Source organism: Primulina huaijiensis, unplaced genomic scaffold (genome assembly GCF_012295235.1).
Source record: "Primulina huaijiensis isolate GDHJ02 unplaced genomic scaffold, ASM1229523v2 scaffold37281, whole genome shotgun sequence".
NCBI lineage: Eukaryota > Viridiplantae > Streptophyta > Magnoliopsida > Lamiales > Gesneriaceae > Primulina > Primulina huaijiensis.
Window position 1 is genome coordinate 916,242 of NW_027358705.1, and position 12,955 is coordinate 929,196.

The 12,955-nt window shown below is 35.2% G+C and overlaps 3 protein-coding genes across 5 annotated transcripts; 1 reads left to right on the forward strand and 2 right to left on the reverse strand.

Moving 5' to 3' along the window:
- Nucleotides 1–1,166: 1,166 nt before the first annotated feature.
- Nucleotides 1,167–3,780, reverse strand: LOC140968547 (uncharacterized protein At5g39865-like). Of its 2 annotated transcripts, none has more exons than XM_073429555.1 (2): nucleotides 2,630–3,780; nucleotides 1,167–1,456 (listed from the first exon to the last, which is right to left on the reverse strand). In XM_073429555.1, the coding sequence occupies exon 1, from the start codon at nucleotides 3,694–3,696 to the stop codon at nucleotides 2,677–2,679; it is 1,020 nt and encodes a 339-aa protein (XP_073285656.1). In that variant the 5' UTR covers nucleotides 3,697–3,780; the 3' UTR covers nucleotides 1,167–1,456; nucleotides 2,630–2,676. The 2 variants fall into 2 exon arrangements, with proteins under 2 accessions (XP_073285656.1, XP_073285655.1); XM_073429554.1 differs by lacking the exon at nucleotides 1,167–1,456 and adding an exon at nucleotides 1,468–1,929 and having other exon boundaries at nucleotides 2,630–3,778.
- A 2,604-nt stretch (nucleotides 3,781–6,384) lies between these two features.
- LOC140968462 (protein IQ-DOMAIN 17-like) lies at nucleotides 6,385–9,528 on the forward strand. Of its 2 annotated transcripts, none has more exons than XM_073429416.1 (5): nucleotides 6,385–6,633; nucleotides 6,741–7,007; nucleotides 7,428–7,664; nucleotides 7,745–7,888; nucleotides 8,634–9,528. In XM_073429416.1, exons 1-5 carry the CDS (start codon nucleotides 6,499–6,501, stop codon nucleotides 9,387–9,389), a joined length of 1,539 nt encoding a protein of 512 aa, XP_073285517.1. In that variant the 5' UTR covers nucleotides 6,385–6,498; the 3' UTR covers nucleotides 9,390–9,528. The 2 variants fall into 2 exon arrangements, with proteins under 2 accessions (XP_073285517.1, XP_073285518.1); XM_073429417.1 differs by having other exon boundaries at nucleotides 6,386–6,633; nucleotides 7,745–7,882.
- A 260-nt stretch (nucleotides 9,529–9,788) lies between these two features.
- Nucleotides 9,789–11,219, reverse strand: LOC140968533 (protein BRANCHLESS TRICHOME-like). Its single transcript, XM_073429531.1, is given in 1 exon segment — nucleotides 9,789–11,219. A coding segment is annotated over 1 exon segment (939 nt). The 5' UTR covers nucleotides 10,914–11,219; the 3' UTR covers nucleotides 9,789–9,974.
- Nucleotides 11,220–12,955: the final 1,736 nt, after the last annotated feature.

Consider the following 12,955-nt stretch of genomic DNA (forward strand, 5'->3'; position numbering starts at 1 on the left):
TATATATTGCTAAGAGTGGCAAGAAGTTGGATTTTATCCAAACCCAATTCTTGTAAGAAAAGAGAATTAAGACAAATGATAAATGGATCGGACTTTATTTGAATGTATAATAATACTTCCAAATTATAATATGACTAAATCAAAAAATAATGAAAATATCACATGATGTTTGGATGCCCACCACCAAATTTTTTTAAATATAAAAGTGGGGTTTACCGACAAAGCCGTATATAGTGGGAGATTAAAGAGTCAAAATGCTATTCATTAAGGAAAAAAAAGAAAATATTTGTTAATCATTTGACAAGAAGGGGAAGGGCCTGTGGGCAATTACTGTCCACATATTGTAGAGGACAATACATAATATCACACTGATTTCTCATGTTTCTCCGAAAACTGTGACGTTTCACTATCTTTCACCCAATCGATGCCTACATTTTAGCGCAAAACCTTTACTAATAACAAACCCACCAGACCTTCGTAACCACAATTTCATCAAATCAAATATTCAAAACTCCGATGACTTGTCATAACTTGAATTGATATCAACGCTGTCAAAACTGATGCATAAATATCAACTCAATACATCTATTTTATATAGTTGACAAAGTCAATATAATGGATCTGAGCATATTTTGTATTGAATTTGGCAGGACGAAATAGATAACTCTCAACCTACTACAAACCACCATTATACGAAGCCCAAATTTTGAGTGGTCAAGATATTGCAAACTAGTTCCACCTTAATAAGGATCAATCCGACAAATTTGATTTGTTTTGACAACTCTAATCGATAATGCAAGAGATAGAATATATACATGAAAATTTACTCTTTCACTAATCTTTTTAAACAAACATTCATATTCATAAAAAGTAAATCAAATATTTTATGCTAGTCTAATACGATTTTTTGTTTAAACTTAAATGGAATTTTTTTTTTTTGGAACGTAAAATTTTGTAGATTGGAATTTTATTATTTTTTTGTTTTTCCTCATCCAATTCATAAGTCATGACCCACCCAGATATAGCAATCTCCTGGCGAGCAAAAATGCTAAATCATGAGCACCTGGAATCATTTTGCCTGATTTGGACTTGGTAGCAATATGCAAATGATTGCACCTTTCAAAATATATAGATTTTGAGCTGCAACACTAAATCTGAAATATTACAGACTCCCTCACCAATTTCTTGAAAAAAACGAATTTAAAATTTGCTGACAATTTTATGACTGGTATTCCGCCATCCGTTTTGAGTATTAGCTAAATAGAGCATAAAATTCGGTTCATCATGAGGGCATCACAAATAAATTGTTCATCCCTTTGGTATTAAAACAAGAAACTCAGTATCAAACTGATTCATGAGTAGCACCAAAATCTAGCTCCGTAATATAATCAATCATCTACCCAACAATGAAACTTTCATGCATCAGATGCTTTGAAGTTTCCCTTTACGCGGCATACTACCGACATAGCGGATACATTAGATATAAACACAACATGCAAGAGAAGAAAATATTGTCAAGTACAAAGGGCAAAATAAGATCACATTACAGAAAATGGATTAGCTGACGTAGATAAGAAAAACATAAGATCACTCCGATGAGTATTCTGTGCGTTCGTAGAGCAAAGCCTATACCTATTTTTCATTTTTTTGATACATTGGAGGTGTGGGGACTTGATCTTGGTACCATTTTTGAGGGTTTGAGAATATATTCACGTGTGCAACTTGATACAAGAAACATCCGCTGATAAATTACACAAATCCCCCAAGATCTGGAAGTTGGACTGACACCGAAGAATTTGCTCGTTCTCTAATGAGCATCTCATGTTACATGTAGATATTAGGAGCCTTAACAAATCTACATTGAAGAAAATCAGCATGGCATCCTTATTTTCGACGACAATTTCTGCAACTTGCAGGGAAGGGATATATCTGCAGCGAGTGAATTTACAATCAATGACTACATTAGGCATACAGGTTGGAATTCAGCCATGAACTGGCTTAAGTGAGATGCATACAGTCTTTCCTATCTTAAGATTCAAAGTAACTATTGCAATTCTAACATGAATGAATCTTAATCCTTGGGTGAACAAATATCTTTCCCCACTTGTAGATTGAATAACCATGCAGATGGGAATTCCTTACAACATTATACAAGTGTTTCATTAAGTCAAAACTCAAATTTGAAAATGGTTGCACGTCAGAGTAGATTTGTCTTTCCTGGACGCCGGAACTAAGCTCGACCAAGAGATCATTATACTGCTTAATGAAGTTATTTAAATCATAAACTTGAAAAATTCTACAGCCCTTAATCCAGGGTTGCTGCTGATAAAATCTTACACCATGCTATCTGCAAAAACCATAAGATAACATTGCAGAAAATAAACTACAAAGTTTAATATGTCAAATTTCCAAGTAAAAGCTTCATAAGTGATAATGTGATGTGATCAATTAAATCTTTTTGAGTGCAGAACACCGAATCCAATTAAACCATAGATGTAAATTCTGTAACAATTCCTAGCTCTGTTATTTATCCTTAAAACTCAATCAAGAAAGTGCATTTAACATGAAACAGAACTCCGTATGCTAAGAAATCAACTCAAATAACATGAAAAGAGAGTAGAAAACAAACCAAACAGAGAGGTCGTGGAAGCAAAGTTATGGACTTTCCATTATGGATCAAGTACAAATTGGGCAAAGCACCAATCCGTTCTCATTACAATCACTGCATCTCACCACCACAGACCCCTTCGCTTGATCCCCTTCCATCTCCATTCTTTCATTCACCATCGTCACAATTTTACAACTCCCGTTACATGTAAAACAGGGCAAGAACCTCACACCCCCACACCCCTCACATACATGCCCCGCTCTCACTTTAGGCAATCCCTTGAGCAATTCCCCTAAAGAGCCCTCCTCGAGCATCTTCATCACCTTCTCAAATCCACCTATGTATCTCCCTTTCACAAAAATTCTGGGTGGTATCAGTTCACTGCTTTCTTTCCCCTTCATCAAGTCCCTTAATTCATCCCTAAAACCTCTATCCATGGAAATATCCCTTTCGCAAATCAAAATTCCTAGCCCTTCAAACGCTGATCTCACGGCATTGCAATTTTCGAAAGTGGTCCTCACCCCTCTCAATGTTGTGGAATACATAACAGCTTTATCCTCCCCATTTGGCGGGCAAATAATTTCAAACCGATTAAACAAATCTCCTACGCAATTTGAATCCTTTGAACTAGATGACTCTCGCACAGGATTACCAATATTAGGGTTGATGTTTTCCTCTTTAAGTTTCCAGAAAAGGGATTGCTGAGGGAGAGGAGAATCAGAGATTTTGGAAGGAACAAAGGGTGAAGGGGAGAAACGGAAGCTGGGAATGCGGTCTGAGTCCAGGCCCGACATGAGATCCCATGAGTTGATAGTTTCAAGAGGCTGATATCTAAGTGAACGGGGTTCTGAAAGTGGACTTGGGAAGAGGGAGCCGAGTGTTGTGCGCGACGGCGGTGGCGGAGGGTTTGGGGTGGGAGGGACTGTGGCGGTGGGAGAATGCCGATGGGCTGGCTGCGGTGGGTCGAGACTTAGCAAACCGTAAGTGGTGGAAGTGAGGGAGACAATGTGGTGGCTAAAAGCGGCTGAGCCGCCGATTTGGGAGAATTCTTCGTCCTGGTTGAGCAGTGCGGATGAAACACAGCCCATTTTCTTGGATTTTACAAAATAAAAAATTACAGAATGAAGACAGAGTGCTAGGAAGTGAGGAATAATTAGTTAAGGCGAAAGTTCATTCAATTTTCAAACGTTAGCACGAGAGGTTTTTAGCGCTTAAATTCCAACTTTATTTTTTGAATATAGAGAAAGATAGATACCGCCGTAATTTTATGAAACACAGCGACCGATTTTTTTAGAAATAAATAATACTGCAATTTGCGTTCACATTCAATTTGGGATCTCGATTCTAAAATCCATTAATTTCTGTTTTAAAGGGAACTGAACTGCTTATATAACCTAATGGTTCCAGTTATGATTTCGTGTTTGTACCTTTCACCGTATAATGTTTACTTAGTCGGATAGCGGGTGTACCTTTTATCCAAAGTATGTATCCATCCATAGTTAGTAATTGTATTAAACATGTTCGCGACTTTACGAGTTGGATCTCGAGCTATGATCTAAAACGATTTTTTTATCGACTTGGTTAGTTACCTCTCTAATATCACAATATAAAAAGACACATTCAAATGACATAACATTTAAATCAACATTATCCACGATTTACATGTAAGTTTATGGTAACATTATTTAACATCATCGAATATCAATGATATTGATCATCTTTGGATTTCTTCTAGTGTAAAAAAAAAAAAAAAAGAGGTTGGATGTTGTCTTATCTCGCTGATAAGTACGTTGTTCGTGTAAATTTTCACCCCTATAATATATAGTATTGATGAAACAAAAAAAAAAAACACGTAATGATAAAATTTTGTTGAAATAAAAAAATATTATTAGTCGAAGAATTTTCTTTTTTCAGGAACAAAATCAAATCTCCGTCATTCGGGGTCAGAAAGTTTAACCCGTCATTATTATCTGTTTGAATCGAGATTATGCACTAATTGCATGCACTATATATATAATCTTACTTTAATTTTTTTTATAGGTTATAATTTTACTTTGTTAATAAAAAGTAGTAGGCATTTTCTTCTTATTATATATAAAATACATATTTATTTATTATTTTAAAAGGAACAGCACTATATCTATTCTCAATAATCATACTTTTTTAATATTATTAAACGTGTTTTATAGTAAGGAAAAAAATATGCATACGTATCCTTTGACTTATCTGGATAATCGAAAATCTATCGCTTGTCTCGTTATTACCAGATGATACGACAAAACTATGTTTAACGAGGCATATTTACTCGAGTTTATATCGATTTATGCACGTTGTTTGTACCGTTGAAAATCATTTACTGTATGTATATATATATATATATATATATATACATACATCGGACAAGTTTTCACTAATTCCAATTATTATATTATTTTTTAGATGGCCGTACATTATTATTAGTTGCTCAGCTCTGGGATCGATTTGGATGCTTGTAAGATTTTAATGGAAGAAAATGTGTTATAAATTTAGAGTAGAATTTTCTATCAAAATATGGGTGAAGATGTTATTAATGATAATTATAGGACTAAAGAATCAATACGGTTCTGATTATGGATTATTATAAAACTAACAGCAAATCAAGAAAAGGAGATTGGGAAACTAAAATTACAAATATCAATGATCAATATTGCTTGACCAGTCCAGAGGTAAATGCACCACTGTCACTGGTCCCTTTACCCAAAAAACGAAAACAAAAATAAATAGAATCTGGATTCCCCTGCACATGCACATGTCTTAAAGTTGCCGATATAATTTTATATAATTTGGGAATAAAATGCCCCCTATAACAAGATTCTTGGCTTCCAAAAAAAAAAAAACAAATGAAAAAACCCTCTATTCTTTTTAACGATATGTTATTTTCTATACCGATAAAATTATTGAAAGCCCCCCTAAAACGAGAGTGAAAAACACCCAACGTATTTGTACCCTTTTGTGTGTGTGTGTGTGTGGCTAGTTCACTTGCATTATGACACATAGCACGTGAAAGCATGAGGAGAGTCAGCAATTATTTATGAGAAAAATAATGGCAGCCCACTTATTTTCTTTTGAATTATTATTTATACCTTAATTGAATTTTATGTATTTATTATTCATACTAATGTAAGTAGTGGATTCTTGTGGGAAAGTTGGTGAAAAATACTTTGGGTTCACTCCTTACCCACAAAATTGTGGTATTATGTCATACAAAATGTGGTACACTTAATGTGGTAATGTGGTACTAAAAAAGTACTTAGGGACTGAACACAAAAAAATCGACGACTGAGGACTGAACACCAATTTCCGGTTCCTATGTGACAGCTTTCTTTCATTTGAAACTCTCTCACACACATTTATGTCCTTTAGTTCCTCCATTTCTGACACCACACCCCCCATCAGTGCTTTGTTAATATTTCCCAATGCCACTACAAAATACCTACGGTTGTCGCATATGAATTGGAGCTTTTAACTACCCATTTACCATTTCAAGTCAAAAATCACTTATCTTCCTACTTCGGACAACGTGAAGTTTTTAGATTATTCCGCTCCTCTCCAACTTTCTTGCAGGCAAACTCCTTTATTGAATCAATCTTTTTCACTAGCTAATTAAATTAATAATTTTAATTCATAAATCCATATGGGTTTTATGTATATAAAAAATTATCCACGACGTTAATTTGTTTTTATTAGGGGCGTAATTTCCATTATAAATATGCAAATGAGATCAAGGAATAAACGAATCTGTGTGTTTTATATATTATATAATTTACTCTTTTTCTCTATAAAGCCAGCTGCATCTCCTTCCTCTACTCTGTACGTGGAACATCTCCTCAAACTTTTACACGCCATTTTCGATGGGAAAGACGGGAGGTAATTCATGGTTGACAGCAGTGAAAAGGGCTTTCAGGTCCCCAACGAAAGACACTGAGAAGAAAAGCTGCAGAAGGAAAATAGAGCAAAAAAATATCCAAGAACAAGAAGAAGAAAAGGTGATGTTTAATTCTGCAAATTTCCTTTTTTTTTTCTCCGGCATAGTAATTTGTGGGTGTAATGTGTTTGACGAAAATTTTCGTTTGGATTCGTGGGTTTTACGCAGAAGTCGGAGAAGAGGAGGTGGCTGTTCAAGAAGCATTCTAGTAATGTAAATGAAGGAAATGTAGTTACAACTGATGAAATTGTGTTGGCTTCCGAGCATAGACATGCCATAGCCGTGGCGGCAGCCACGGCTGCCGCGGCTGAAGCTGCGGTGGCAACTGCTAGAGCGGCGGTGGAGATAATCAGGTTGACTCAGCCAACTAATTCCCCTTCGTTTAAACAGCATTCTTCGGCCAAAGTCATTCAAACAGCATTTAGGGGATACCTAGTAAGTCATTTACAGACTTATTAGATTGCTTACATCAGAGATGGTACCTTTTTGGAATATCTGAATTGAGTTGTTTTTCGATTGATTCATTGTTTGAAATTTCATGGATAAATGAATGTGACTACAAAATTTTTGTAGGCTTATGTTTCAGGCTTATGTAAAGACTTTGAATATTTTGAATGAAGAATGTAAGTGTTAGAACAGCGTTCCATGACAATAGACCCGACTCAACGTCAAATTAGTCAAAGATAAAATAAGTTCTAGATAGGAGGCTAAAAAAAAAAAAAAAGAAATCATGGTTTCGAACAATAACAAAAAAGCTCAATGTCAATAATCGTGGAGCTCGAGTCAAACAATTCATTAGCCGATTTGACCCATTATAGGCGTCTAGTTCCTTACAAGTGTTTTGAATGAATGTAGGCAAGGAGAGCTCTAGCAGCGCTTAAAGGAATAGTGAAACTTCAAGCTTTGATAAGAGGGCAGAATGTAAGAAAACAAGCTAATATGACTATGAAATGCATGCAAGCTCTCCTTCGAGTTCAGGCCCGGGTGCGTGATCAACGTTCCCGGCTTTCACATGATGGCGGAAGAAGATCAATGCCTGGGGACACAAACCGTTTTATGTACCTTAAAGACATAAGAAACAGGAGGTCCATGGTATGTTTTTCTTCATTTATTTGTCTTATATTTTTTTTATACAATTGTTTGATTGTAATTTGATGATGTTCACTTTACAGTCTAGAGATGGAAGCTGGGCCACTGATGAACGGAGAGACTGCCCAAGTACACTTGAGGAGCTCGATGAATTTGTAAAAGCCAGAAATGAAGCTGAATCCACGCGTGAAAATACCCTGGCTTTTGCTTTCTCCAAACAGGTCTCTGTCTTTACAATAACTTTCAGTAAAATAATAATTCCATTGATACAAAAACTTACGAAGTATGGCTCAACTATAATTTTTATATGTTAACAAGGTATAATACTGATAAAGTGGGGCTATAAGTGTCAAGTGTCTCATATTGGCTCCACAAAAAAATATTTTTGGGCCATTGTGGGTGTTGGTTTCTCAAAATGTTTGTTACGTTACATGTCTTATATGAGATCTGCAATAAAATGTGGAATAACTAATAAATTGGATGGAGTTTTCACGCTAACTTTTGGGATTGAGCTCTTATGTTTTAAGGTTTATGACATGAGATAAATATAAAAAATGGGCTAACAGTACCAGTTTTCTCACATTTCGAGGTCCCTCGCACCTTGGTCGTCAGAAATTGACCAAGATTTGCTTGCAAGAAGTATTGAGGTAAGGTTGGCCGGTGGGTCATCACCAGTTTTGTTTTTATTTTTTCGCCTGTAGTTAGTTCTTGGTGTCTGGATATATGCCATTGAGGTGCAGAAAGAAGTATTAAAATGATATTACTGTAATATCAACAAGAATACAACGGAAGTTAAAACAGCAAACATGAAAAATGTAGATTTCATGGAGATGAACTAATTTTAACATAGTTCTTGAATATGAACTGTTCCGTGATTTTCGAGTGTGATTTGACTTCAGACCACTCTGTTTCATTGCTTACCTTTTCTATCTCTTGATCTGAAAGGTTTTAAAAACCATTTCTTTGTTTCAGAATAAGATATACAACGAAGGCGAGAACGGGATCGAAAACAGAGCAAGTTACCTTGATAAGTGGACAACAGCAACAAAGCAATGGGAGATCAGCAGCAGGGCTTCAACAGATCATAGAAGAGACTCTTTCAAAACCGTTGAGATTGATTCGCAAAAAACGACGTCCACATATTCTTTGACGAATGGTCGAAAATCGAACTGCCAAAGCCCACTTCACAGACAATCTATCCCACATGCCGCGGTCTCATCTCACCATAGATCATCATCATTTCACAATATTACTCAATCTCCTATAACCCCATCCATTGTATCAAAACCACGACCCCCGCAAGTTCGTTCTTCGAGCCCTAGATGCCTAAAAGAGGAAAGTAGCTGCTACTCGACTGCAAATACACCGAGCCTACGGTCCATGCCATGCTCAAACAACACCATGATGCCCAATTACATGGCTAGCACCGAGTCGGCTAAAGCCCGGATTAGATCACATAGTGCACCAAGACAAAGGCCTTCCACTCCCGATAGAGATCGTGGTGGAGGGTCGGCTAAAAAACGTCTCACATACCCTATACCAGAGCCGTATTATGCGAATTTTGGTTTCGGTACCTTGAACCAGAACTTGAGAAGTCCAAGCTTCCAGAGTGTAAAAGCAGGCTATGTAGGGATGGAGCAACAGTCGAATCATTCATGTTACACTGATAGTATTGGTGAAGAGCTTTCGCCATGCTCGACTACGGATCTACGAAGATGGTTAAGATGAGAGAACCATCTGCACTGAATCGATAGAGCTCTTCTGATATCGGACGAATCGTCTTCTGATATGCTTCCTATGAATTGACTATTTTGCTAAGTTTTAAGTGTATCACCAAAACTTATGATTACGAGTTATCATTTACTTAATAACTAGTTGTTTATGCACACACTTTGTGTTGATATATATNTCAACATCGTATTCAAATATTTTAATAAGCTCAATATTATTTATTATACAGTCTCATTAACTCAACTAAACAGATCTTACAAATGGCGAGAACAATTAAAAAAAAAAAAGCAAGATTAAAACAATTTTTTTGAGGAATAGTTTCCCATCCTTTTAATTGCAATGTTGTTGAACTTTTTCTTTGGATGATCACAAATGCCTAAATTAATCACAAATCCATAATCAAAGCTAGCTATCAATTGAATCAAACATTTTCTTAAACTATTCAAGAGATTTCTTCTCGGTGGGATGATAAGCCATATTCGCATACTGCAAGCTTAAGAATCTTCAAGCTACCGATTAAAGAGAAACAAATTCGATCACAAAAATATAATTAGCACATCAAACTAATCAAAATATGTGATCTTATCTTGAAATCACGCCATTAAATCTCACAGGCGCCTTCTGTTTAAGCAGAATCTTCAACTAAGCCTTTTGGCACTCCAACTTGTTGCTCAGATGCTTGCTACTTCTGCACCCAATTGCCCGAACCACTTTCGGGAATTCGACGAACCCTTTAATCCCTCTTTTTATGTGAGGATTTTCGGCGTCTGGAGACGATCTTTTCTGAATAAACGCTATTGTATGGACATGGGTTTCTTGATTATGAATCCCCGCTTCTTGTTTTGCTTCTGAAGAAGATGATAAAGATGGTTCAACTCCCATCTTTTTAGCTACTTCCAGCTCAGTGAACTTCTCTTCCAACAGGATTTTCGCCTCCTTCAGTTTCATTTGCACTCTCTCTTCTCTGATAACCTCCGCCACACGCAGCATTTTCCTTTCTTCTTCAATGCCTTTCTTCAATCTCGCTACCTCTCCTTTATCAGATGAAATTTCTTTAGCTAGCTCTCCGCATACTCGCTCTAATGCTTCTCTACCCTTCCTCTCTTCCGACAGTTCCTTAGCCAGCCTTTTATTCAAAGACTTCATTTTCTTACGTTCTTTTCGCTCACTCTCTAGCTCAGCTTTCAGCTCATCGATCTGCGCCTTAGCCATTTCGAGTTCAGATTCCATGAAAGGCTTGATAAACGTCAAATCCCAGAAAGAAGCTGCGATTTTACGGTCGGATATAGGGAGGTGGAGCTTGTGAATTTGCTTTTTATCGGTTGAGCTGTGTTCTTGATGCTGCAGCGTTTGATTTTGTTGAGAGATATAAAAGGGATTTTCATAAAGTTTCCAAGTTGGGCAAGTAATTGAAGTTGTGATAGGGAAATTGTTATGGTTATTGTGTTGATGAACAGAGGTAGAGGAAGCTTCTTGGCTTCTTATCTTCATCATCACCACGATCATCTCTTCCATTAACATGGGGTGTAAATCTTGCTTTAACTTGATCTTTTTTGGGTAAGATTGGATGCCTTTTCTTTCGAAGAAACTTTGATATTCCTGGCCACCGATAATATCACTTATTTCTTTTGCTTTTGTGCTTGCCTTTGTGCTCTGTTAAGTGGAGTAGGCCCATAATTTCAAGCCATTTGATCAAAAGGCAATTTGAAGAGAGGGAGAGGGAAAAGTACGTTACGTGCATCACATGCTGGTGCACCTCTTTCTGTGTATTTAATGACAGCATATGCATGGTGAATGGTGGGAATGAGGTGGTCTCTTTGAAAGGTCGACATCCTTTCGCTTTTACTAGCTTCTCTCACATTTTATCATGTCTTTCATCCTTAGTCATCTTATTTTTCGAACCAAACGATCTCATTAATTTATTCACCTCTCTCATAAAATTCAACAAAAAATTAGTTATTTTAATATGTGATCCACATCTTATGATGGTAGTTTGGCTTGCTTCACTGTTTTTGGAACCATTTTCTTGTACAAAATAAGCTACAAAAAAATATGTCAAAGTTTCGAGTTGGAGGTTTGCTTTTTGATTTTCCTACTCTTTCGGGTCGAAGTTATCCTAAAAATATTCTGTCTTGAAAAAAGTTTATCGAGATTCTTCGGGTTTGAAATATTATAAAAATTAAGACATCCACTCCGAAGTAGTGCGTCCCATATAAAAGAAAAGACGAAAATGGTAACATGGGTGGTCAATCTGTCTAATCATTAATTACATCGAATTTCGACTTGGATGGTCTCCTATCATGTCTTCTTTATTAGAAATAATAGTTCCAATATCAATTTTCAGCAGTGACTCAAATTATCAAGAACAAATCTCTATTCAGGTTTTCTGTAATTTTCATTAAAAATCTTTCAAAAGTAAAATTCTACTAACAAGGTATGTATATATATCATCGTCTAATGTTTTATTTCCTTTTAACTAATAATCTGGAATGCCAACATGGCCGTATCTTGTACATTTGCGTACCAATGTTTGTATCTCGACAAGATATCAAGATTTTTTAATACAAGTTGTAAAGCAAGTACAAATTAAGATTAATTTAAGGATGTTGGTGTAATTAAAAAAAAAAGATGCGCCCCCCCCCCCCCCCCCAGTGTTGCAAGCTAATTTTATTGTCAATTGGACCACTCTGAAGCAACACAGGACTTTTAATATTATTTGGCTAAAATAACGAGTGGATCAACCGAGACTGATACTTATAATTATATAATTTTACCACTCCAAAAATTCCACCATTTTATTGAAAAAGAATAATAGATATAATGCATTTAATATATATGTAGGCTTCCACGCTATATTGTCCAAATAAGGTCCACAAATTTGATAGCGCATCTGTTAATTAAGTTTTTCTGTAGGACTTCAGCCCAATATATATGTATATGTCTATGCTATCTATATTATATTATTAAATTTGATATATTTATAGTAATAAATTTTTGGTATCGTCTTCTATTTTAATAATTTTATATATTAATAAAGTGTTAAAACTTTAATGCAAGTCATCTGTAACTTTGCGAATGAAGTCTTTGTTCCTCATCAGGTCGTAGATTCAATTCCTTCATTTTTTTCTATTTATTTTTTTTAATTCATATATCAAAATTGCAGTATAGTCTCTCACTATTTCTTATGATTATATTTTGATATTCATTTAAATATAAAACAAGTGGATTATAAAAAATATTGTACAAGCACACAACGCATGCATCGATACACTAGTATATTATTAAATTTGAGACACGTAAGGTATCCAACTTTGGTGTGATGATGAATTTTTTAAAATTCCATTTTTTCTTTTTTTAAATTATAAAAATATTTTATTTTCATTTAATAAAAAATATTATAAAAATATATTTTAGTAAATTTATACATTATCTTATCATTATCATATCAATATTCCAAAAATTTTAATATTACTAAAATATGTTATTTAACATGTATCCAAACTTTTGGATTTTTAAATGATTATATAATTCCTAACATAAAAAAATTAAATTAAAAATAAAAC